The sequence below is a fragment of the Gopherus evgoodei genome, chromosome 4 (genome assembly GCF_007399415.2).
Source record: "Gopherus evgoodei ecotype Sinaloan lineage chromosome 4, rGopEvg1_v1.p, whole genome shotgun sequence".
Lineage (NCBI taxonomy): Eukaryota > Metazoa > Chordata > Testudines > Testudinidae > Gopherus > Gopherus evgoodei.
Genome location: NC_044325.1, coordinates 48,876,117 through 48,896,454, shown reverse-complemented (window position 1 = coordinate 48,896,454; position 20,338 = coordinate 48,876,117). Strand labels below are relative to the sequence as shown.

The window sequence follows — 20,338 nt, the reverse complement described above, 5'->3', positions numbered from 1 at the left end:
GTGCAGGTGAGAGGCTCAAAGGAGCCAACTTCCAGAAGTAAACACAAAACCCAGGAAATGATTGGTAGACCCTCTTAGCCTGGAGGAAGGGGAGGAGGTCTAAAGTCTTTGCAAACTGAGGTACCCTTCAGGTGCACCCTCACTTCCCCCTTGCAGGGGAGGATGAGAAAATTCAAACGTGGGCTGAATCCCTAGGAGTTAGGCCTAAGGGGATCAACCCTAAATATATATTTATTTATTTTGTGGTATGGAGGCCATTTAATATCACATCAAACTCAAAACACGTGATATTTGAAGTGTTTAGGTCCCCCTATTAAAATTTAAAATCAAAATGAAGTTAAAGTTGTGGCTTTCTTTTTTAAAGTCTATCACTATTTCATTTTGCGTGTCTCTAATTGGGACACACCACATCAAGACTGCTGCTTTATTGGAATATTTCCCAGAAAGATGACCTGTCGTAATGACAGTGGATAATAATGAATGTTACTTGGTTAAGATGGCATTATCATAAATTCAGCTTAGTGGAGATGCTTTTAGCTAGTGCCAGAAATTTAAGTGGTGGTTATTCAATTGTTTGGATGTAACCCTATCGTCTGGTCTTCTAATACAGAAATTGCTAAAAGGAATTAGGGGGTATAAATTTCCAAGTATTCATGCGCAGGATGGCTGTGTGCTGGAGGTGTCTATCCAAATAGCTTCAAATTACAAGATACACTGGCAGTTCTTACTTATTTTTACAGACAGAGATCCATGTTAATTTGCTGTCTTTGTGCTTATTTCTTAAAGTATGGGTAAATTTGTCTAACACAATATGTAATGCATACTGGAATTTCTTAGTCTTTCAGTATGTTACAATACATAGTCTTTGAACTTGACTTGAAATTAAAAAAAATTTGTAGTTCTCATTTTGAAGTGTTGATTAGTAATGAATGTTTAATTTCAACAGCTTAAGCTTTATCTTCCAGTTTTTCAATCTGCTTCAAAACTAATGTGTTGTTTAAAGTCAAGGCGATTTAACTTTAAACCTTCATAATTTATCAACTTTTTCAAACTTGCCTTGTGTCATAGGGCTTGCTGAGATTGAAAAAACAAGACAGATCTGAAGACTATTGTAAAGTAGTGTATATAAAATTGTTCTATATTTGTGTATATTGTAGTAATTAACTTGTGGTACAGAGCTGATATTTTAAGATAGAGCTTTCGAACTTTTTTGACTCAGTATTTCCAGTCTTTCAGATACTTGATTTCTCAACCTTAACATTTTTTCCATGTAATAGTATTGAATTTAGAGTCACCAAGAAACTGCACCAAAGATGTTAATTTAGATGCTTGCTTTCAGTGTTGTAGAAAAATAAGCTGCCAGGATTGATTTATTCTGTTTGGAGTACAAGAAACAAGGATTGTTTTGGTGATTGTCAAGTACAGAATGGGTATGTAATGTCTGTTGTAGTTTTGTATCCCTGTGGTGTTCTGCAATAACAACCTTAATGTAATTGTAAATATGATAGCTTCTAGGAAACTTAAGTGACACTTGTACACTGTGTGGCTCTCAAGACCTAATTTTTGCAATGCTTTTTCACTTCATTTGGAATTCTGTGTGTGGAGCAATTGCAGAATAGAGTCACTAAGTCATTTCAAATTATGAAGATTGTAGACCTTTTATGCTAATTTCACTGTAAAAAGCGATTCCCTTAACTTTTCAACGTCCCTATATAGTTTATATGTTGCAGGACCTCGATATACTTGAGGATTGGACAACAATAAGGAAGGTATGATTGGAGGATGAATGTCAGTTTTGTTGCCTGTGTTGTTGCCCTGTTCTCATACATTTTACAGATATATAGGCAAGCTTCCATTAAAATAATCGAGAGCATAAATATTGCTAAATAGTATTTTTGCAAGGAAGTCTGATAGTTATAGCAAAGGAACAGAGTGATGTGCGTTCTAAACTTAGCTCTGATACTGCATAGTTTGCCCCTGGCCATGTCTCTTAGGGTACGTTTTCACAGCAAAGAATGGAGTAGGATGGGGGATAGAGAACCTTGCAGCAGTGAGTCTCATATCCTGGGTCAATTGACTTGGGCTTGTGGGGCTGTCTGTCGGGGCCTAAAAATAGCAGGGTAGACATTCCTGCTTGGGCTGGTGCCTGGGTTCTAAGACCCACCCCTCCTTGCTGGGTTTCAGAGCTCAGGCTCTGGCCCAAGCAGGAACATCTACACTGCTATGTTTAGCCCCACACTGTGAGTCCAAGTCAGCTGACCTGGATTCTGAAACTTGCTGCTGCAGGGTGGGTATGTGTTGTCGTTGTTGCAGTGTAGGCATACTTGTAGCCTTTTCACCTCCGTTCCTAATCTGTAAAATGGGGAATGCCATAGTGAAGGCCTGGTTTACTCTGCAACAAGCTGGACCTAAATTCTGTCTTACTTTTGGTACAGTAGGCTGGAAAATCTGCAGCAGCTTTTTTAAAAATTTCAAAACCATTTTTTAATTGTGAAAATGAATAAATAAATATGGTCGTTTGTTTAATTTGATAGTAAATTCAGTTTATTTTGCTCTGTCACCACATATTTCATTATGACGTAGATGTTGATCAGGTGGTGTGGCTAGAGTCCCAACCCAGTGGTTCTCAACCTGCAGCCTGTGGGCTGCTCGCAACCCAATCAGCACAGAGCTGCAGCCCATGTGACATCCTCAGGGCACAGATGTAGTATTAGATGTGGCCCACATAACACATTGTGGGCCCCATATACAGCTCACAGTGGTAAATAGGTTGAGAATCACTGGTCTAACCTGACTGTAACTCCCCAGTGGCTAGAAAACCACCTTTCTGCCATAATGTCCCAGGACCTAATAAAACCTAGAATCAGCCAGTCAGCAGGGTGTATAAGCAGGATTTCCCATCTTGTGGAACACTAAATTGGTTCAAGGGGAGGTGGCCTAGAGGAGAAAATCAGGACAGAGACACCTTCATGACATTGCATCCACCTCTCCTCCTGACTGTAAACATTCTCTAGACTGCACATAAAACTGGATGGCTACTTGAAAACCAACCTGTGTTCCTCCTCCTCTTTGGCACTAGAGGAGAGGAAGCAAAATAGAAAAATATACAGCTGCGAAATATACAGAAAAGACGGTGAAGGTGGGTGTGGATAGGAGATAAACATGTGCAAGAAGGTGAACAAAGCAGCAATGTCCACTGTGCTCCTGAATGGTACAAGGGAATATGGGCAAATCCATCACAGTTGAGGGTCCAGCACATAAAGTTGGAAACTGCTTTACTTAAACTACAGCAGGAATCATGCTGAGCAAATATGTGACCATAGACACAATTTCACCCTAGTAGCTCTTAAGTATGGCTGAGAGTAAGTAAAACTGATTTATTATACACACAACCGTAGAATGTACTTGCATACAACTATAAGCTAGACTGAGGCTTGTTTCTATAGCTCTTGAATGAGCTTGTCATTTTCCAAAATCTTTATCTGGCAGCTGTTGATTGTAAGCTGAATTAAGAATGTTTTGTGCCATTTGGGGTTTGGTTGGCACCCTGCAGAGTGATGTAACACCAACTATAAAATATTGTATAAAGAATTTCTCCTGAGTTATCTAAAACCAAGTCCATTAAAGCAGATAATGGTTCTGTTTCTCTGCATGCGTTTATTCAGCTAACCAGTGGTGTTTAATGTTATAAAATACTTTGATTTTTTTTTTTAGAACAAGCATTTAAACATGTATATGTAAATGCTAATCTATTAAAGAGCTGCACTGCAATATAACTTTTCTTAAGGCATTTTTTAATATATGTTCAACAAGTAAACTTTCTTAACTTTTTCTTTTTTCCTTTTTTGTACTTCAAGGCAATGGCTACGCTGGGGCCACACAGAGTAAAGCCAGAACGTAAGTAATAAAAACCCTCACTGCTTAATACATTCTGGTTTCATAAGACAAAACTCATTAAGCACAACAGCATAGATTTCATCTGGACAGAACGGTGATTTATCAGATACAACAGGGACTGTAGTGGTTGAGGAGGGGAAAGGAAACCAGAGGGCTTTAAGGGTATGTCTGCACTTCAAAAAGAAAAACAAACAAACATGGCAGTGAGTCTCAGAGCTCTGGTCAGCTGACTCAGGCTTGCACCATGGCAGGGCCACCAGGAGGTGGGGGGACAGGCTGCGGCAAGTGCCGCTGGGGCCCCCACGATAATGTTGGAGGCTGCCTCCGCCTTCCCCCATCCCCGGACACCTCAGCGTGCCGTGTCCAGGAGCGGCCCTGGACAGAGCTAAAGTGGTCTGGCTTAGTTGGGGCCTGAGCTCCTCCCCCACTTGGAGGTGTGTGGAAAGGGGATGGGGCCTGAGCTCCTACCGCTTGGAGCCGCATGGTAAGGTGGCAGGGCTGCAAGCTCAGGTCCCACTGGAGCCATGCTGCTGCAGTGCTGTCCAGGGCCGCTCGTGCATGTGACGTGCTGAGGCTCTGGGAGAGGGGGGAGGCAGGGGTAAGCGGCATCGTAAGGGGGCTGGGGTCAGGGGGGTTGGATAAGGGGCAGGGAGTCCTGGGGACTGTCAGGGGACAGGGAGGGGGCAGAGGTTTGGGGGGGGGCGGTTAGGGGATGGGGAAAGTGGGGTTGGATCGTGGGCGTTCTGAGGGTCTGTCTGGGCTCAGTGGGGGGGATGGATAGGGGTCGGGGCAGTCAGGACAGGGAGCAGGGGGAAGTTTTGGGGGGTGGGGTCCCGGGTTGGTGGTTGAGGGGGATCTTGGGGGCAGTCAGGGGACAAGGAGCAGGATGAGTCAGGGATTCTGAGGGGGGAAGTTGCGGGGCAGGAAGTGGGTGGGGGTCAGATAGGGGGCAGGGCCAGGCTGTTTGGGGAGGCACACCCTTCCCTACCCTAAAGCTCATTCAGCAGTTTGAGGCTTGCAGACAGCTATTTAACACAAAAAGCCAAGCTGTTATCTTTTCCCTTAGGGTTACCATCCCTTTTACTTCTCAAATGCCAAATTATAGTCTACATTTAATTTCAGTGCCATAGGGAGATTCATGTCAGGGGAGGGTAGCCTCATTTAAAATTGGCCACTTTAGATTAACAGTGATAGAGCTAAGAGAGCCATGGGGGAGGGATCACATGAGAAGAGCAATATCCTACTCCATCTGCCTCCTTCCCAACTCTACCAAGGGAGACCCTCCTCCCCTGCATTCCCAGAGGGGTTAATTTAGTTGTTCTCAAACTTTTTTGTGCTGGTGACCCCATTCACAAAGCAAACCTCTGTGTGACCCCCCCCCCCTTATAAATTAAAAACAATTTTTTTATATTTAACAATATTATAAATGCTGGAGGCAAAGCAGGGTTTGAGGTAGAAGCTGACAGCTCACGACCCCAGTAATAACCTCATGACCCCTTGAGGGGTCCCAACCTCCAGTTTGAGACCCCTTGGGTCAATTTAATTTTAGCATCCTGTGTTCATTCACATGCATGTGCTATTTTGAGCATTTCAGTTTTCACAACATAGGCTCATCCCAGATTCTGGAATAAGCTCAAATGCTCAGTCCGTGAAATATGTACATAGTCTATACTACAGACAAACCCACAGTAACCGTCTCCAGTTTGGGAGGGACCCCATGGAGCCAGTCTCTAGGAAATAGATAAATGCATGGAGGTTAAGTCCATTAATGGCTATTAGCCGGATAGGTAAGGAATGGTGTCCCTAGCCGCTGTTTGTCAGAGTGGAGATGGATGGCAGGAGAGAGATCACTTGATCAATACCTGTTAGATTCACTCCCTCTGGGGCACCTGGCATTGGCCACTGTCTGTAGACAGGATACTGGGCTGGATGGACCTTTGGTCTGTCCCAGTATGGCTGTTCTTATGTTCTAACCTAAATGAACCCAAAGTTATGGAGACAGAGATGAGTCAAGGAAGCCAGCAGAGTATCAGAAACCTGGAAGAATCTCTGACTGGATGAGCTCAGGCATTTGGTCACAAGCTGAGGTGGTTCAAAAGTTTTGGATTTTTTTTAAGCAGAATTTTTTATTGTTTCTTTAAACAATCAAACAGAGGAAGCAGCAAATATTTGACCAGATACTTCTGAAACCCCAAATCATATTAAGGTTTTGGCAATTAATTTCAGCTTTTCAATTAAAAAAACCACAACAAATTTTGAAGGAAAGCAGACATTGTCCGTGATTTTTTTTTTCCACTTTTAAAAAACCCTTAGTTTTTGATCCAAAAAAAGTTTTGATGGAAATATTTGTCCAACCCTTTTAATGACTTTAGTGCCTTTTTAGCACTAGCTGATGCTGAGAACCAGTGATACCTTGTAAAGGTGACTTGAAAAGAATTTTTCTCAAAACTGGGTTTGTGCTGAGATGTGGAAGGTTTTTAAATGTTTATTTTTCCCAGGGTGGCCTGGGGGGTGGAAAGTAGGGCAGTTTGCTCCGGGCCCTGCAGTGGCCCCCACTAGAATATAGTATTCTATAGTATTGCAACTTTTTTATGGAAGGGGCCCCTGAAATTGCTTTGCCCCAGGCCCCTTGAATCCTCTGGGCGGCCCTGCACTATGGGGCTGCAAACAGCAATGTAGATACTCGTGGTCGGTCTGGGGCCTAGTCTCTGAGATGGCTGTTTTTAGATCTGCTACACGAGCCCTAGTCAGTTGATCTGGATTTTGAGACTTAATGCTGTGTGTCTCTTTGTGTTTGCTGCATTGTAGACACCCTAAGCTGCTTTCTATCAGGCCTTGGTTGAGGCACAGTTGTGCTCTGCTTTGCAATAGGGTTGCTCTCTCCACTGACAGTCTGACTTTCTTACATATATTTGTATGAAATAGTTATTTTTCATTATGGTGAAATGTTTTTAAAGTCAAAGTTAATACTTAAATGGTGGAAGAATACCAGTAGAAGGAGTAGACTTGTAGAGAAACAGATTGGATTGGCTTGATGCATGTCAGTGCAGCATATTAATGCTTTTTCTCTGGCTTCTACCTCCCCCAGCTGCTCTGCATGCAGCGACTAATTGAAGTAAAGCAGAGCTTATCCATTTCACTATGCTCTGCTGCTCTGAGTCAGTGAAGAGTAGAATTTGGGAGAGAAGAAGGGGACAATGTTTGGATACCAAGGTGATATTCACCTTAGATGCCCAAGTTAGGTAGAAAGGGAAGCTACGGGAAGGAAGTGGTTGGGGAACAAGAGAAGAGGAAGCAAGTAGGTGTTGCTTTATTTAGTGACAATTTTCTCTTGGGGTATTGTGGTTAATGACATAGTACACTGACACAATTGTATTGGAAGAGGAGAGGTGTGGGGTGGGGAGAAAGAGGAAGAAATTTGATCAATGGTTGATACTTAGACTTGCCACATATACCACAGTTACCATGGTGTTTGCAAACTTTCACATTATTGGTATAGGAATGCTGCAGATACTGTGGTTAATGTTAATTTTACCTGAAAATGGAGTTTTTAATGGACCCCACTACATCAGGAGATAAACGAAAAAAGCATCTTGTCTCTTAACTATCTTAATTTTAGTTTGATTGTTGCCCAAGTTGGAGTGCCCTTTTTTATAACTAAACACTTAGCATATATGCATGTGCTGATGTAGTTAAATATTTGAAAATAAATTTATAAACCTGACTTTAATATCTGCATGGTCAGTAATAAATATTTCTGTTGATCACTTCAGCACCTATCAAATTGGAAAAGCATCTGCACAGTGCTAGGTCTGAAGAAGGAAGACTCTATTATGATGGAGAGTGGTATGGACGTGGACAGACAATATGTATTGATAAGAAAGATGAGTGCCCTACAAGGTAAAGGTCATTATAGCCTACTCCCGTTTACAATAGCATACATTATACAGTGAACGGAAAGCCCAGCCTTACAATTTCAGTCAGCTGTTGCCATGTTAGTTACTTATCAATATTTTCTATCTTAAAAGATAACGGGCTGCTGTCTTGTAGATATCTATTTTTTTGTCTTCCTCCAGCATAAGTACCAAATGATATAAGTTTAGAGGCTTAGTTATCTTAATATTTAAAATACTTAAAATTTGACAGCTGATTTATATGTCTGAAATAATAGCCTAAAACTAGGGCTGTCAATCGCATTTAATTCATGCAATTAACTCAAAACAATTAATCACAATAAACAAAATTAATCTATATTTAATCATACTTATAACAATAGAATACCAATTGAAATTTATTAAATATTTTTGGATGTTTTTCTACATTTTCAATATTAATTTCAGTTACAACACAGAATACAAAGTGCACAGTGCTCACTTTATGTTCTTGTTGGTTGTTTTTTATTACAAATATATGCACTGTAAAAATGATAAAGAATAGTATTTTTCAATTCAGCTCATACAAGTACTGAAGTGCAATCTCTTTATCATGAAAGTGTAACTTACAAAGGCAGATTTTTTTATTTTTATTTTTTTGGTTACATAACTGCACTCAAAAACAAAACTGTAAAACTTTGGAGCCTACAAGCATTCAGTCCTATTTCTTGTTCAGCCAAGCACTAAGACAAACAAGTTTTATTTACATTGAGGGGAGATACTGCTGCCTGCTTCTTGTTTACATTGTCACTTGAAAGTGAGAACAGGCATTTGCATGGCACTTTTATAGCCCGTGTTGCAAGGTATTTGCCAGATATGTTAAAGATCTGTATGCTTCGGCCACCATTCCAGAGGACATGCTTCTATGCTGATGATGCTCGTTAAAAAAATGTGTCAATTAAATTTGTGACTGTACTCCTTGGGGGGAGAATTGTATGTCTCCTGCTCTGTTTTACCCATATTCTGCCCTATAACATGAAATATATCAGTCTAGGATGATGACCCAGCACATGTTTGTTTTTAAGAATACTTTCACAGCAGATTTGACAAAACTCGAAGAAGGTATTGATGTGAGATTTCTAAAAATAGGTACAGTACTTGACCTAAGGTTTAAGAATCTGAAGTGCCGTCCAAAATCTGAGAGGGATGAGATGTGGAGCATGCTTTTAGACATCTTAAAAGAGCAACACTTTGATGCGGAAACTACAGAACCCAAACCACCAAAAAAGAAAATCAACTTTCTGCTGGTGACATATGACTAAGTTCATGAAAATGAACAGTCCGTACTGCTTTGGATCGTTATCAGGCAGAACCCATCATCAGCATGGAAGCATGTTCTCTAGAATGGTGGTTGAAGCATGAAGGGACATACGAACGTTAGCAAATCTGGCACGTAAATACCTTGCAATGCCAGCTGCAACAGTGCCATGCGAATGTTTGTTCGCACTTTCAGGTGACTTTGTAAAAAAGAAGCAGGTAGCATTATCTCCTGCAAATTGTAACCAACCTTGTTTGTCTGAGTGATTGGCTGACCAACAAGTAGGACTGAGTGGACTTGTAGGCTCTAAAGTTTTACATTGTTTTATTTTTGAATGCAGGTTTTTTTGTACACAATTTCATGATAGAGATTGCACTACAGTACTTGTATGAGGTGAATTGAAAAATAATTTTATTTTTTACAGTGCAGATATTTGTAATAAAAATAAAGTGAGCACTGTACACTTCGTATTCTGTTATAACTGAAATTAATACATTTGAAAATGTAAACATTCAAAAATATTGAAAATAAATGGTATTCTATTGTTGTTTAACAGCGCGTTTAATTGCAATTGATTTTTTTAATCACTTCACAGCCCTACCTAAAACATGAGTATAAACAAAACTCCATATCTTGACCCCACTAAATATACCACACTTAAAATACTATATTTCCTTAGACTTGCCATCTGTATTTTTCTCTGGCTGCAAATCCACATACAAGAGGGGACATCAAGCTATCTGACTTTGTTTATAAAAACGAAATCTGAGCCCACATCCTAAATTTGTGTAATACATTAATTTAAAAAGCCATTGAAAATGTCAAATACTTGCCCCTATTTTTTCTCCAGTGAATCCTTTCACAAGCTGCTCCACCTCAGGAAAATGTCTGGTTAAAAACCTGTGAGAGAAAATTCTGTAAATGTTCTCTTTGTAGTTTCTAGTACTTGATAGAGGCAAGACAGGACTTGGCACTATCAGTCAGGACAGTGGACTAGACTGAACATTGGTCTGATCTGGTATGACAGTTTCTATGTAAGAGGGCAGAGATGTGATAGATTTTGAACTATGAGTGAAGTCCTGGGTCCATTGTAGTTAATGGGAATTAAATGGGGTCAGGATTTTACCATATAGATTGAAGCCCCAAAACTTGTTACCAGATTCTGAAACTTTTTCCTCAGTGTGTTTGGATCAAGGGGATTAAGTTTGGATCAAGTTTTGACCCAGTTTTAAATGGAATCTTACCTGAATATTTCCAGACTTATTGACAACTGCTTTAAACCAATGGTAAATCATGGGTCTTTGTTTTCAAATGTCTGATGTTCTGAAAAGTTGGAGCTCTGTTTAGAACATGAACCTCTTAACTATTCCAAGACTAGAATCTTTGTTAAATGTGGATTAAAGTACAAATTATGTTGAATCTATAGGACCTTTTTAAAATTTCAGTGAATTTTAAGCAGTGCATTGAAAATGTAGATAAATGTGACCCTCTGCCCAGTATATAGATACATGTATTCACAGCTAAATTTCCACGTTCAAACTTCAACAACCATCAGCATCAATGGAATGATACAAGTAAATCTTAGGGTGGAGTTTGATCCAATATATGCAAAGCCACACAAGTTTATGTGAGAAACTACTCTTCTGTAATGGAGAAATCCATCTGAATTGGACAATAGTAATTGAAGTCAACTGTATCTACTGATTTTTGTTACTCTTATCAGGGAAAACATTTGAACAGGGAGTTTTTAAAAAAAACCAATTGTTTAGAGCTGAAGCAAGAAAGAATTTGGATACAATTATACGTTGTTTATTTTAGGACTTACATTAACCGTCATGAAACAAATCTGTGGAAATTACTTGTCCTTTCCCATTTTGCCTTACATTGAGTTTGAAGACTTTTGTTAAAGTTTTGGACAGGATCACACAGGTAAATGTGTTCAAACATTCATGCATAGAGCATGGCTTTCATAGATTTGACTGACGTGCTACATCCTGCACTGGATCCTGCTACATCAGAGCACCTATGCCATTCAGCAATGATTAAGAGTATGTTAAATTTACAATATTGAGATAATCTGGAGATCTGATATGGACTGTATTGTGAGTTGTGTAAATAAATAGCTCTTACTTTGAGGTTGTCTATTGTCACCACAGCTTTAAACTGGGTAACTTGTATGCTGCAAATATCCAAGTACTACATGATCCTCTAATATATATTAGTTATTTCAAGGCTGAGTAAACTGTTGCAATTTTAATATAATATAGAGAATATCTTTTGAAAACTCATGGAGGATGGGTGAGATCCAGAAGGACTGGAAAAGAGTCTTTAAAAAGAGAAACAAAAAGCACCAGAAGGATTTATTGACCAGTCAGCCGGACTTGAATACCTGAAAAGATACTAGAATGAATTATTAGATAATACATTTTTAAGGCCCCTGTTGGCTATTACTTGTCATCTATGATCTTCTAGGATTTGTCAAGAACAAATCATGCCAAACCAGCCTAATACCTCCTTTGACTGGATTACTGGCCTAGTGGATAAGGGGGAGACAGTGGACACTTACCTTGATTGATTTGATTTTTTAAGTAAAGCTTTTGACACAGTCCCACATGACATTGTCGTAAGCAAGCTAGGAAAATGTGGTCTAGATAAAATTGCTATCAAGTGCATGCACAACTGGTTGAAAAACCATACTCAGAGTAGTTAACAATAGTTTGCTTTCAAATCGGGAGGACAAGTATAGTGGCAGAAGGTCTGTCCTGGGTCCAGTACTAGTCAATATGAGAGTGTGCTTATAGAATTTGTGGGTGATGTCACTGGGGGGACTTTCAAACACTTTGGAGGAGAGGATTAGAACTACCTTGGCAAATTAGAGACTTGCTCTGAAATCAACAAGATGAAATTCAGTGAAGATAAGTGCAAAGTCCTTCACTTAAGAAGGGAAAAGCAAATGTATAAATATAAAATGGGGAATAACTGGCTAGGTAGAAAAGGATCTGAGGGTTATAGCGGATCACAAATTGAGTAAAAAATGTTATGCAGTTGTGAAAAAGGCTAATATCATTCTGGGGTGTATTAACAGGAGTGTCATATGTAAGACATGGAAGGTAATTGTCCAACTTTACTCAGTACTGAGCCCTCAGCTAGAGTACTGAGTGTGCTACTGAATGTTGCCCTTTAAGAAAGATATGGACAAATTGGGGAGAATCCATAGGACAGCAAGAAAAATGAGAAAAGGTTTAGAAAATGTGACACATGAGGAAAAGTTTTTTTAAAAATGGGCATGTTTAGTTTTGAGAGAGAAGACTGCGGGTGGGGGAGGGGACATGACCTGGTGATAGTCTTCATATATGTTAACGACTGTTATAGAGAGGATGGTGATCAATTGTTCTCCAGGTCGACTGAAGGTAGGACAAGAAGTAATGGTCTTACTCTGCAGCAAGGGGGATATATGTTAGATATTGGGGGAAAAACTTGCTAACTATAAAGATCTAAGTACTGAAATTGTTACCTAGGGAAGTTGTGCAATCCCCATCTTTGGCATTGTCTAAGAACAGGTTAGCCGCCCCCCCCCCATCAGATATGGTTTAGATATATTTGGTCCTGATGCTGTTCAGGGAGATGGACTAGATATCTTCTGGAGGTCCCGTCCATTCCTACGTTTTCATGATTCTGTGAATTCTCTTCAGCTGAGTGTCAAAGTAATAATGACTGAACTGGCACACCACTAGCAATCAAGTGTCAAATTATATTTATATTTTAATCCTTAAATCAGGTGGTCCAAAGGAAAGCATGGACTGTGCCTTGAAACTTTCTAGTAAGGAACAATGAGGAAAAACAACTCCAGAAGTGTTTGCATTAATGTTTAACTAAGTAATCCATGTAAGAAAAGTTCAGTTAGCCAAACAATTCAGTTTTTCCTTTACATGTGTACTGGCTAACAGTTAAATACAAGTTCTTCCTAACTTTCTTTTTGCTGGAGAGCAATTTCGTTTGATCTGTTCATTTTTTTTCAGGAAGCTCTCTTCAGATTGGTGTATTGATAAGGTCTTCTCAGTGGGTACCTTGAGGCAAACTTCTATTTTTACTATAGACCTTGTACATTAAAAGGGAAGATGAATGCTTTGTTTAACCAAATTAAATGTTTGAGATTCATTAGAACTATCATTTTTATTACATTCAAGAGATGCTGGGATGAAAAATTATTAGTGAAGATAGTGTTCCTAGATATGTCCTTGTATCTTTTGTGTCAGCTACAGAATTCTGTTAAAAATATCAACATAATCAGGAAGGAGGCAGTAGCTGGGCCTAGTACTTCTTAATGCAAATATTTAGTATTCCAAAAGAGCACTCTACTTGTGAGGCTGATCCTTTGGCTTATAAGATCATTTGTTTCTAAATTCTATTTTTTTCTTTTCAGTGCCATAATTACAACAATTAACCATGATGAAGTGTGGTTTAAGAGGCCTGATGGAAGTAAATCCAAACTGTATATTTCTCAGTTACAGAAAGGAAAATATTCAATAAAACATAACCACAATTGACCATTACTAATCAGATGTGTTACAAGTGGTGTTAACATGCTTGATGTGCCATGAGGTGAAAAATGTATTTAATAATGTTTTGTATTCTCATTAAATTTATGGCAGTATCTGATGTATTTGTAGTAGTGTATGTAAACTTCATATGGATGTCCTTGAATGGTGATGACTCTTAATCATGTTGACCAAGACATTTTTACCTCTAAGCTGGGTCCAGTGCCTAAGATATGAAGTATGCCATCACAGATAATGGCTGAACTTCTGATTTAAAAATATTTGTAAAATGCAAAACATTTGCTTTTATTATTTGTGACTAAATTGTGTGGTAACTGTGCAATTATTTTTTACCAGCAGTTCACTTCATATATTAAGTGAATTGTCATGTTTGTCTTGTGAGTGTAAGTTAATCTGCACAAATGTTGCTTCTGAATAGTCTAATGACTTATATATTCTTTTATCCAAAGTGAACAGAATTTTTTAAACTTGAGACCCTGGACAGTTCTGACTTTTACAAGGTTTACCATGCCACTTGTAACAAAATAAAGTCAATATTAAGACATTTATGAGAAGCACTTTCTGGTACCCCATAATAAATTTAAAATGTTGGTGGCTTTCTTTTCTAAGTTATGCAAGAATGTCACTAGCAAAGGCAATGTAAAATTAGTTACACTACAGGTAGAGGCAGTGCTATGTGGTCCACAGAGGGCATGAGTACCTGGCAGTATTACCATGTAAATGGTAAATAACCAAGTATTGTACTTGTCTGATCTGTAGTCTTATGAAACAAACACTTTTTGTCAAAAGTAAAATGTACCCTCAGAAATCGTATCTCTGAGACAAATTAACAGTGACCTGCTCACCATGTGCCATCTTTCCAAATTTCCCATATTTTACTCTCTTAATGGAATTGTTTCATGCAGTTTAGAAAGTTAAGCTTGCACAGAAGTTATACTTCAGGACATCAGGGGCAGAGTCTGAAATCCTTAATGTTTTATAGTACCTGTTTGAAGCATGTAGAATAACAGGTGGGAATGGAGGAAAAATAAGTTTTTCCTGGTGGTTGTGTGCACTTTACTGTCCATTGTGATGACTCATCTTGGAGCAAGGAAAACATGTATTTGCTTAAGTTGATCATGGCAATGCAAAACTCTTTTGCCCTACATAATACTTAACTGCTTTATCTCTAAAATGTCATTGCTCGTGCAGGGTGGTAACTACTTGACTGTTGCCAAAAGTCTAAAATATTGGAGCTTTACAGTGATAGAAAAGCATTCCTCAGGATAAACTGCATGTCACATTAACATTAGCCAACTGTACATAAAATAACAATTGATGTGTTGGCTTTTGACAGTACTTTCTGTATGTACACAGTTTGATAAAAAAAATTTGTAATAAAATATTTGTATTTTTTAACGTAGTGTATAAATGATCTGTGATAGTGGACATTTTGTACAGTTGTTGCTCTTTTTATTTTTCCTTGAAAGTTGCAGATCTTTAATTCTAAAGAGAACTTTAAAATATTGTAGTTTTTAAGGTTGCCTAGAAATGTTTGTCTTCCACAGAACCTAAAAAGGTGAATACAGATATTTGACTGAAAAATCACTTTTAAATCCAATATCTTTGCAATAAACTTAAATATAACAGTCCATATTCCAGTATATGTATGGACTTATATAATCAGAGATGTAATACAAGTCTGTCTTTTCTGGCTTCTTTACCCCCAATGTCTTTATAATATGTGAAAGCTTAAACCCTATAGAAGTATAAGTCGTACACATGTACTAAACAAGGTTTGCTTAGAAAATTGTAGAAATATACACTTAGTTTTTTCAAAATCTTTGACGAAGGAACTATATAAGTTACTCAAATGCTATCTAAGTGTGTACATGTGCAACTTTTATTAATATAGGTTTGGAGAAGTGAATGTGGGCATTACTGTAATATGGACACTATGCATTACTCAAGCATTTTTAACAGCTGACCACAGTAACATTAATATACACTCTTGCCTGCAAGAAAGGGGAATGAGTGTAAAGCAAACTTAAGCACTGTGGAAAATACTTTACAGTCTGGAACAGATGTGCAGGGGAATCTTAGTTTACATTGGGCATGTATCTTGAGAGTAGTGTCTTTGTACACAAGCTCAGTATTTGCTGCTTTGTCTCCGTGTTATCCCTTGCTACTAGTAACAAGCCAGTATTACGCTCTCCAGACCTGCTCTGCACTAACAAATATATTGTCAACTAATCCTTTAACACTGTTCAGATGCTATGTGGACAAGTAAGGGCTTGCTTAGCATTTGCAGCTAAACTGTGGTCAACCCCAGTTCAGATAGCACAATTGTTGCTCTTAAATTTTGTAGTGTAGAGCAAGTGTCAGCCCTGGGTGCAAAGTAATGCCTGTCTGCAGCTGATATGAATGGGACAGAATTGAGCTTGGGGGCTGGGGAGGAAATTAGAAGTCTTTATTGAAAGAATGGGTTTTAAAAGCACATTGCTTACTTTTTGACTTGCCTGATTTACTCAATAAATCATTTAAAGGCTATGTCTGCACTGTAGCTGAGAGGTGAGATTCCTGGCACAAGTAGACAGACTTGCACTAGCTCTTAGCATGCTTAAAAAATAGCAATGTGGATGTTGGGCTTGGGTGGTGGCTCAGACTAGCTACCTATGCTCAAACCCAGGGAGTTGGCCAGGCTTAGGGATGGGTGACTAGCTCAAATTGCCATCTGTGCAGCACAGTCTATTCTGCTGTTTTTAGTGCACTACCTCAAGCAGTGCTAGCATGAAGCTTTCTACTTGTCTTGGCAATCACACCTCCCAGCTGCAGTCTAGACCTACTTAGAGTAAGCACCTCTTTGCTTTGCCTGGCAAGTAAGAGGCTAAGATTCTGAACTTTTTTGCATAAGATACAAGTTAAGTAGTTATTTTTAACTTGGAATTTTTAAAATTGACATTCCAAGTCCAGTGCTTTTCCCATTAATTTCAATGCAGAATTCCTTTATATTTTGTCAAAATTATTTTACTCCTGAATGCTCAGAAGAAAAGAGACATGTCCATGGAGTAAACATGGATAACGGTTGCCAGAGAAAAGCTGAAACTTCAAGAGGAGTTGATTTGTTTTGCTAGTGCTCCCTATTTATTAGTGATCAGGAAAAAGGAGGGAGCTGTACTGTGGCAAAATTTGTAGACTCAATTACTTAGTCAAATGCAGAGAACATACAGAACTTTATGGGGACTTGACTAAGCTGCATAAAAGGGAGGGGTCTACTATAAACCAGCAAATCAGGAAGAGGAGATGGATGAGGCATTTTTAGAACAAATATCCAAAACACATGAGCTGGTAGTAATGGGGGACTCTACTTATCCAGACATCTCTTAGAAAAATAATCTAACAACACATAATATCTTTGAATGTACTGGGGACAACTTTTTGTTTCAGAAAGCTGAGGAAGTAACCTGGAGAGAGCCACTTTAGATTTGACTCTGGCAACTTATTCCTCCCTGTTGGTCAATCTGAAGGCAGAAGACAATTTGAGTGAAATTGATCATGAAATGCTAGGTTTCATGATTCTAAAGAAAGGAAGGAGTGAGAGCAGCAGAATAAGGACAACATACTTCAAAACAGACTAGCAAACTCAGAATGGCTATGTAAGGTTCCTGGAAAGAAAATCTAAGGGGAAAAAGAGTACAAGGAAGCAGGCAGTTTCTCAAGGAGACCATATTGAAGGCATAATTGCCAACTATTCCAATGTAAAGGAAAGATAGGAAGAGGCCAGTATTGCTCCATCAAGAGCTCTTTAATGACCTGAAAATCAAAAAGGAATCCCACAAAGTGTGGGAACATGGATGAACTGCTGAGGAATACAAAAGAATAGTATAATCATGTAGGGACAAAATGAGAATGGATAAAGCATAAAATGTGATACACCTAGCAAGGGACATAAAAGACAATTAGAGGTTCTTTAAATATATTAGGAGCACAAGAAAGATGAAGAAAAGTGTAGGTCCTCTACTTAGTGGGGAAGGACAGCTAATAGTAAATGCCAAGAAGGCGGCTGAGGTGTTTAATGCCTATTTTGCTTCAGTCTTTGGTAATAAGGTTAATGGTGAGCAGATGCTCAACACAATTAGAGGTTAAAGAATATTTAGATAAATTAGAAGTATTCAGGTTGGCAAGGCCTGATGAAATTCATCCTAGGATACTTAAAGAATTAGATGACTCAACTTTGGAACAGTTAGCAGTTCTTTGAGAACTCATGGGGAGTGGGTGAGTTCCCTGAGGACAAGAGAGAGGCAAACATAGTACCTATCTTTAAAAAGGGGGACAAACAGGACCTGGGACATTTAAAGACCAGTCAGCCTAACTTTGATACCTGAAGATACTGGAATTAATTTTTAACCAATCTAGAGGATTAACAGTGTTATAAGGAATAGACAACATGATTTTGTCAAGAATAAATCATGTCAAACCAACCTAACTTTCTTTTTTGACAGTGTTACTGTCCTAGTGGATAAGGGGAAGCAGTAGTCATGATGTCTTGAATTTAGTAAAGCTTTTGATGCAATCTCACATGACTTTGTCATAAGCAAACTAGGGAAATGGGGTCTAGATGAAACTACTATAAGATGAGTGCACAACTGGTTAAAACACTATATTGAAGGAGTGATTGTGAAGCTGGCAGACTAGATGCCAGCTCTTGCCAAGGCTTTAGGCCTCAGCTTAGCACTGACAAATTCACTGCTGGAAACCAGTCTGTTTCACCTGTGTTGGTATAGTTAAGATGAGTCTTGAACTTTATTAACAATGTGTTTAGTGTTTAAACTTTATAAAATGCTTGTAAGTTGCTGCTTTCATTAATTTCACTTATAGAATGTGATAAAGATGTTATAAGGTAATATAATTTTTTGCTTTATAAGTGTAAAAAATGTTTGCTCTGAAACAGTTAACCCAGTCAGGAGGAATTTTCTTCTAACCATCAAGTAGTCCTGCCAAAAATAAATGGGCCATTGTGGGACATCACTGTACAAAGACTTTATTTGCCCCTTCACACCCACAAAGAGGCTACGTGCAAAAGGGCTCGTCTCATCAGCTTGAATTCTAGAAGAAGGAAATAAAAGTACCTGACATTTTTTTCATCTCTTTTGCTATCTGGAGTCTTTCAGGTCCACAGCAGCTATGAATCAAGAGGAAAGATTTCCAGAATCCACCTGTGTTAGCCCTGAAAGACATTCAGAGCTGACAGATTACTACAGCACTGTCACCTTTTAAAACCATGGACTAACTCATTTCTGTATATGCTTGCCTGCTGTAAACCTTGTAATTAATTTTTTTCCCTAGTTAATAAACTAACTAAAAATTTATTACAAGATTGTGGTCTTTGCTGAGAGATTTAAGGTACACGTAGACCTGGGGTAAGTGAGTGGTCTCTTGAGACTGGGAGCAACCTGAATATTTTGTGATCTTTGGTGTATAGCAACCAGCTATCACTTGAGTGGCAAGATAGACTGGAATGCCAATGGGGACTGCCTGTGACTCCATAGTAAGACTGTCATAGTGCTTCAGCAGTTCACATTTGTTTCTGGGTTGGTGAAATCTAATTATAGAACACACAACCAATTTGGGGTCTCTGGCCTGCTTCTTGACAATCTACCTTGAGGTTAGCACTCGTGGTCATGAATCACTCCAGACAGTGTGACAATTGGCCTAGTCTTGGAAGGATTCACATGCCACAGGTCAGTTGGGCTTATAGATCATAATCCCAGCACTGTTCAAAATTTAAACTTGATATTGAGAGTTTTAAGAGCTAAAGGTTAGTATCAAGGAGTGAATCACAGTCTTATGAGAGTCTTGACCCAAAAGCCATTAAACTTATGTAAGGAGAGGGGAAATACTCCCTAAAAAAGAGCCCCAGAAAAGGAACTGAGAACCACTCCAGACAGTGTGAGAGTAATCATCAGTGGCTTGCCGTCAAACTTGGGAGGACGTATCTAGTGAGATCCCAAAGGGGTCAGTCCTGGGTCCAGTACTATTTAATATTTTCATTAATGATTTGGATAATGAGATGCAAACAAGAGCATGCACAGGAATAAAAATGTGGCTGCTTTTGGAGGTGCACTTTCTGTGCCCCTTGTGGCTGGAGGAACTGCCTTCTTCCCCCTCTCCCCCATGGCCAGAGGAGTTGTCCTGCCCTACAAAATTCCCAGATTGACACCAAGCTGGGAGGGTTTGCAAGCTCTTTTGAGGACAGTATTAGAATTCAAAATGATTTTGGCAAACTAGAGAATTGGTCTGAATTCAACAAGATGAAATTCAGAAGTCCATTTCATTTAGGAAGGAAAAATCAAATGCACAAATACAAAATGGGGAATAACTGGCTAGGTGCTAGTACTGCTAAGAAGGATCTGGGGCTTCTAGGGGATCAAAAATTAAATTAGTCAAAAATACAGTTGGAAAAAAAAACTAATCTGATATGTCTTAACATATATAAAACATGGAAAGTAATTGTCCTGCTCTATTCAGCCCTGATGAGGCCTCAGCTGGAGTAGTGCGTTCAATGCTGGGTGCCACACTTCACAAAGATGTGGACAAAATGGAGAGTCCAGAGGAGAGCAACAATGAGAAAGGTTTATAAAACTGACCTATGAAAAAAAGTTAAAAAACTGGGCATATTTAGTCTTGAGAAAAGAAGACTGAGGAGGGACTCG

General features: G+C 38.9%; 1 protein-coding gene across 2 annotated transcripts in view; it reads left to right on the top strand.

The window, feature by feature from the left end:
• The window catches only part of BRMS1L (BRMS1 like transcriptional repressor), a 49,920-nt gene extending 30,926 nt beyond the window's left edge, over window positions 1-18,994 (top strand). The window contains exons 7-11 of one of the 2 annotated variants that reach the window (XM_030559255.1): window positions 1,705-1,769; window positions 3,858-3,897; window positions 7,671-7,797; window positions 10,906-11,016; window positions 13,511-13,589. In XM_030559255.1, the coding sequence (XP_030415115.1) occupies window positions 1,705-1,769; window positions 3,858-3,897; window positions 7,671-7,797; window positions 10,906-10,975 (302 nt within the window). In that variant the 3' untranslated portion in view covers window positions 10,976-11,016; window positions 13,511-13,589. Of the gene's footprint in view, window positions 1-1,704; window positions 1,770-3,857; window positions 3,898-7,670; window positions 7,798-10,905; window positions 11,017-13,510 lie in introns of both variants that reach the window. The other variant, XM_030559254.1, reaches the window with a different exon arrangement.
• The last annotated feature ends 1,344 nt before the right edge of the window (window positions 18,995-20,338 follow it).